Source organism: Geospiza fortis, unplaced genomic scaffold (genome assembly GCF_000277835.1).
Source record: "Geospiza fortis unplaced genomic scaffold, GeoFor_1.0 scaffold17, whole genome shotgun sequence".
Classification (NCBI taxonomy): Eukaryota; Metazoa; Chordata; class Aves; order Passeriformes; family Thraupidae; genus Geospiza; species Geospiza fortis.
In genome coordinates this window covers 999,753-1,004,871 of record NW_005054438.1, presented here as the reverse complement: position 1 = coordinate 1,004,871, position 5,119 = coordinate 999,753, and the positions used below count along the sequence as shown (strand labels likewise).

General features: G+C 40.9%; 1 protein-coding gene across 1 annotated transcript in view; it reads right to left on the bottom strand.

Moving 5' to 3' along the window:
• WDR4 (WD repeat domain 4) overlaps positions 1–4,322 on the bottom strand; it is a 19,393-nt gene extending 15,071 nt beyond the window's left edge. The window contains exons 1-4 of the mRNA XM_014309554.2: positions 4,312–4,322; positions 3,318–3,380; positions 2,422–2,568; positions 16–172 (exon numbers count right to left, since the gene is read on the bottom strand). Coding sequence (XP_014165029.1) covers positions 16–172; positions 2,422–2,568; positions 3,318–3,380; positions 4,312–4,322 — 378 coding nt within the window. The remainder of the gene's footprint in view (positions 1–15; positions 173–2,421; positions 2,569–3,317; positions 3,381–4,311) is intronic.
• Positions 4,323–5,119: the final 797 nt, after the last annotated feature.

Genomic DNA, 5,119 nt, shown 5'->3' with positions numbered 1-5,119 from the left:
CATACACACACTTACCACATCCATGAGCAGAGAGACATGACCCAGCTCAAGTGTTCCATCAGCTTTAGGTTCTGTTATCGAGTAAGAATAGACATCCCCAGACTTATCTGCAACAAAAATCTTATCCTCTGCAGCTGTGATAACCAGGGATGTGCATCTCCTGTTCACAAACCTGAAAGACAAATGGCACAGCCTGAACAGCTCTGGATGGCAGCTTCAGCAAGCCTGAAGTTAAACAGACCAAGAGGCTGGGCAAAAAGTTCTCAGATGCAACATCACTGAAATGGCAGCAATGAGAGTAACACTAAGGGGCTGAAATGGCACCTTTGAGTCCAGTAAATGAGTGACTTATGTAATAGCAAACACCTGGGCTGGGGAGAGGAACAGGAGACCATTAAAAGCTGCATGACTGCATTTTGCTTTGGTACTTTCTCAACTGAGCACCTCACCCGGGCAGCATGCCAGGATTCTAATGAAGGCTGGTAGACTTCCTTGCACTCTACACCATAAAAACATGAGTTAAACACCTACAAAAGACAAGGTAGGATTTGTCCTATTAGGAGTCCTTTGCAGCAACACTTTTAGAAACTGTGCAGGAGCTACTCCAGTTACCACTCTGTACTGCAAAGGGAAGCCCTTGATGGAGAGCCTTGGAACTCTTTTCTCCTCATATCCCAAGTCACAGAGCCACAGGCTCCGTGTTCCTTGTCCAGACAAAGCTCTGAACTTGAACTCTGAGTTTCCCTCATCATCTGCCATCATCTCATAGTTCCAGCTGCTAGTGTAGCGGGCACCAGCTTTCTTACATCTACTCAGATAAACATAAATACCACAGATGCCAGAAAACACATCCTGTGTGCTAGCACAGGACTGTGGGCACCAAGGATCATAGGAAATGGATATTGATATTCACCCACTCTGAAATTCAGTGGCCATGTGGAAGCAAGAGGACAATACACTATGCTTCAGGTAGGAAGAAATTTTTAGACTTTTTAGTGGCTGTTTAAAGGAACACCACAACAACAGGATCACAGGCAACACAGTTCCAAAAAAGGTTACTCTGCCAACCAGAAAGTCTTGCTCCAAGTTCACTGTACCACCTGTGATCTTGAGCACAAAGATTCAAAAGCTCACCTTTGTCTTACACAAGCTGACTACAAAGGCTACACTGTGTGAGACCTTTATAGAGCTTGCTACAAAATACCAACACAAGTCACACAGCTCAAACTTTGGCATTATTATCCATGCAGAAAGCCTTTTGCCTGTATTCCCATTTTCCCAATATGAGCTAATGACATTCCAAAAAAATCTGTGGTCCTAGTTAAACTTTCAGCAGAAACTCAACACCAGACCATTATCCAGTGGCAAGTTACAGGCAAGACAAACAAGGCAGGGCAGCAGGGAAGGCTGGACACAGAATGAACAGAATTTCTGGTTTTATCATAGAACATCCTGAGTGGGAAGGGACATATAAAGATCATTGAGTCCAGCTCCTGGCCCTGCAAGGGACACACCAACAATCCCAACACATGCCTGAGAGCATTGTGCAAACCCTTCCTGAGCTGTGTGAGCCTTGGAGCAGTGACCACTTCCCTGGGGAGCTGTTCCAGTGCTCAACCACTCTGGGTGAAAAACCTTTTCCTAAAATCCAACTTAAATGTCCCCTGGCACAGCTTCATGCCATGACCACTTCTTCACTACAACACTGTTTAACCCCAAGGGTCCATCCTGTATCCTGCACACAGAGCCAAGCTACAGAGACTTGAATTTTTTTTTGCAACCAGGATCTCACATTTGTCAGAGACCAACAGAAGCAGAGATGCCACATGCTCAGGTACTTTCTCAGGAAGCCCTTCCCAATCCTGGTTCTTCTACAGAGAATTGTGACAAGCAGCAGTAGCTGAAAACTTGGAACTGGAGGACCTCTGGTGGACAGCTACAGGCTGTTTCCTCAAGAGGAATGTAGTGAAGAAAAGCAGCTGCAGTATCTCTGAAGATGGGCTTTTTGAAAAGATGACAACTTCTTCAAAAGTTCACAAACCCCCCAAAACTCCTCAAAATCAGAAGGAACAGAGAATCCACTCACTGAGCTGCTGGGCATCAGTTTTACAGGCCCAACCCCAGTGTACCAAGAGTGGGTAGAGTTTTAGTTCTTAAAGATAAAAAACACTGTGTTTAGGATAAGGAAAGAGATTATCCTTCCTTGTACAGTGATATTAAACTTCTGCACTCCCATTCTTGGTAAGGGGAAGACCACACATCAATTTTTAACAAACACTCTGAATTCCCAAAAACATTAAATTTGTTTGTGTGAAGGAATTTAAAAAAAAATAAAGGAAGCTGAGTAATAACAAATATCAACATCTCAAATACTCCCATTTCAGAACTCTAAATCCACCAGCCATAACTCCAGTTCCTTACCTGACACTAAGACATTCCCAGGAAGGCTTCGTTTGGAACAGAATCAGGCGTTTGCTGTCATCTGTCAAGGCAAAATAACCTCCTGATGGGGAGAAGGCAAAAGCCAGGATGTCATCACTTCCTTTATCTGTCCCTTTTCCATCCTGCCTAATAGAGAGAAGGGGACCAACAGTTCACAACCTGATAGCTACTAAATTCCCTCAGGGGGTTGTGCCCAAACCACCAGGAGCGTGAGGAACAAAGTAAAACTTTAAATGTTTTTATTTCTGCTTAAAATGTTGAGCCAACATGGACATTAATGCAAAGAAATAAGCCAAGACAAAGGAAACTGACAGGTCTAAGCCTGGATCAAAGCCTGTTTAGAAAACAAAAGTTTTCTAAAAAGTTTTCTAAAACTTTTCTAGAAACAAGATGCTGGCACATCTTGATATAAATCATGAGGAAAACAGTAAAATGTTTCTTGTTTAGCTACAAGTAAAACAATGTCCAGTGGTTGAATCTAAACTAAGAAAAATACTTTTTTGTGTGTGTGTGTTTTGAATTCTCATTACTTACAGAACAGATCTGGAGGAGAACTTATGTAAGTGCTTTGTGGGTTTTTTTTGGTTTTAGATGTCTAACAAAAAATGCAGGACTTTTCCACAAATGTCTTGACTGACAAGAGACAGAATTATTGAATTTGATTTTGCCACTGCTGGTTTTTATTTAGGAAAAAAGAGAAAAAAGGTGCACAGTGGAATGAAACTCTGGATGAAACAGAAACAAAAAGTATGTATCAGGGTTAGCAAAACCAACCCTTCACTTGTTCAAGGAGTTATCCTGTGGCTTCCTTTTACTCCTTTCACAGCCACACAAGCTCAGGGATGCACCCTCCAGAAAAGAGCGGATTTTCTCACCCTTTCTCTCCTAAGGGCTGCTTCTCTGCACTGCTGCAGTCATACACGAAGAGACTCTCATCACTGCAAGGAAAAACAAACCTAAAATTACTGGCACTGGAACAACCAGGAGCTTCATATGGAGAGTGGCAACTCTTTTTTAAAACTCTCTTATTTTAGTTATTGGGCACAGCTTCCCCCCATCTCAAGAACCACCTCTGCCCAGGTGGGCTCCCAGAGTGCTACAGCTGTAGCAAAAGCTTAAAATTTCAGACTGTGTGCATGTGTCAAAAAGGAAATCCTCCCCTGCTGGTGAAGTAACCCTGTGTTTTGCATAAATTTTATTTCTGTCAGACTCAGCACATTTGCCAGTGGCATTTACCCAGTCACAGAATCACAGATGGGTCAGGCTGGAAGGGACCACAGTGGGTCAGCTGGTCCAACCTCCCTGCTCCAGCAGGGCCATCCCAGAGCACACAGCACAGGATTGTGTCCAGATGGTTCTGGAATATCTCCAGAGAGACTCCACAGCCTCTCTGGATAATCTGATCCAGTGTTTGGTCACTTAACAATAAAAAAGTTCTTCCTCATGCTCAGGTGGAACTTGCTGGGCATCAGTTTCTGCCCCTTGCCTCTTGTCCCACTGCTGGGCACCATGGAGCAGAGCCTGGCCCATCCTCTGACACCACACAGAACCTCAGAATCATTTGGGTTGGAAAGGACCTCCGGAGATCCTCAGTGACCTCTGGAGATCACCCAGTCCAACCCCCTGCCCAGGCAAGGTCACCTGGAACAGTGACACCGGGATGTGTCCAGATGGCTCTGGAATGTCATCAGAAAGAGAGACTCCACACCCTTCCTGGCCAGTTGTTCCAGAGCTCTGCCACCTCCATGTAAAGAAATTCTTCCTTCTGTTGAGGTGGAACATCTTGTGTTTTATTTTATGGCCACTGCTCCTCACCCTGTCACTGGGCAACAGATGGAAACAGTCTGGCACCATCCTTTTGGCACCCACCTTGGAGACATTTACATGCACCTTCCTCATGGACATAAAATAGACCATTATTACACATGTATATATATATGTGTGTACATATATATATACAAAATAATATTGTATACACTCTAGGCATTTATGGTTTTAGGCATAATGCATGTTTTATGTATAATAATGTGGTTTTATGCATAAAAATGTGGTTTTATGTATAATAATATATGCTTTCTATGAGTTATGTACACATATACACTATGTTATATATATATAAATACAATATATATGTATATATATATATAGGGTGTGTGTACATATATATATAAAAAATAATGTTGTATACATTCTAGGCATTTATAGTTTTACGTGGAATGTATGTTTTATGTGTAATAATACAGTTTTATGCATAATAATGTGGTTTTATATATAATAACATATGCTTTCTATGAGTTATGTACACATATACACTATGTTATATATATATAATATATGCATATATATGTGTGTGTACATATATATATAGGGTGTGTGTATATCTATATATAAAATATTGTATACATTCTAGGCATTTATAGTTTTAGGTATAATGCATGTTTTATGTATAATAATGTGGTTTTATGCATAAAAATGCATAAAAATGCAGTTTTATGTATAATAATGTAGTTTTATGTACACTAATATATGCTTTCTATAAGTTATGTACACATATACACTATGTTATATACCTATAGCATACACGTATATATATGTGTGTATATATATATATGTGTGTGTATATATATATATAAAAAAATATATGTGTGTGTATATATATATATATATATATTGCTCA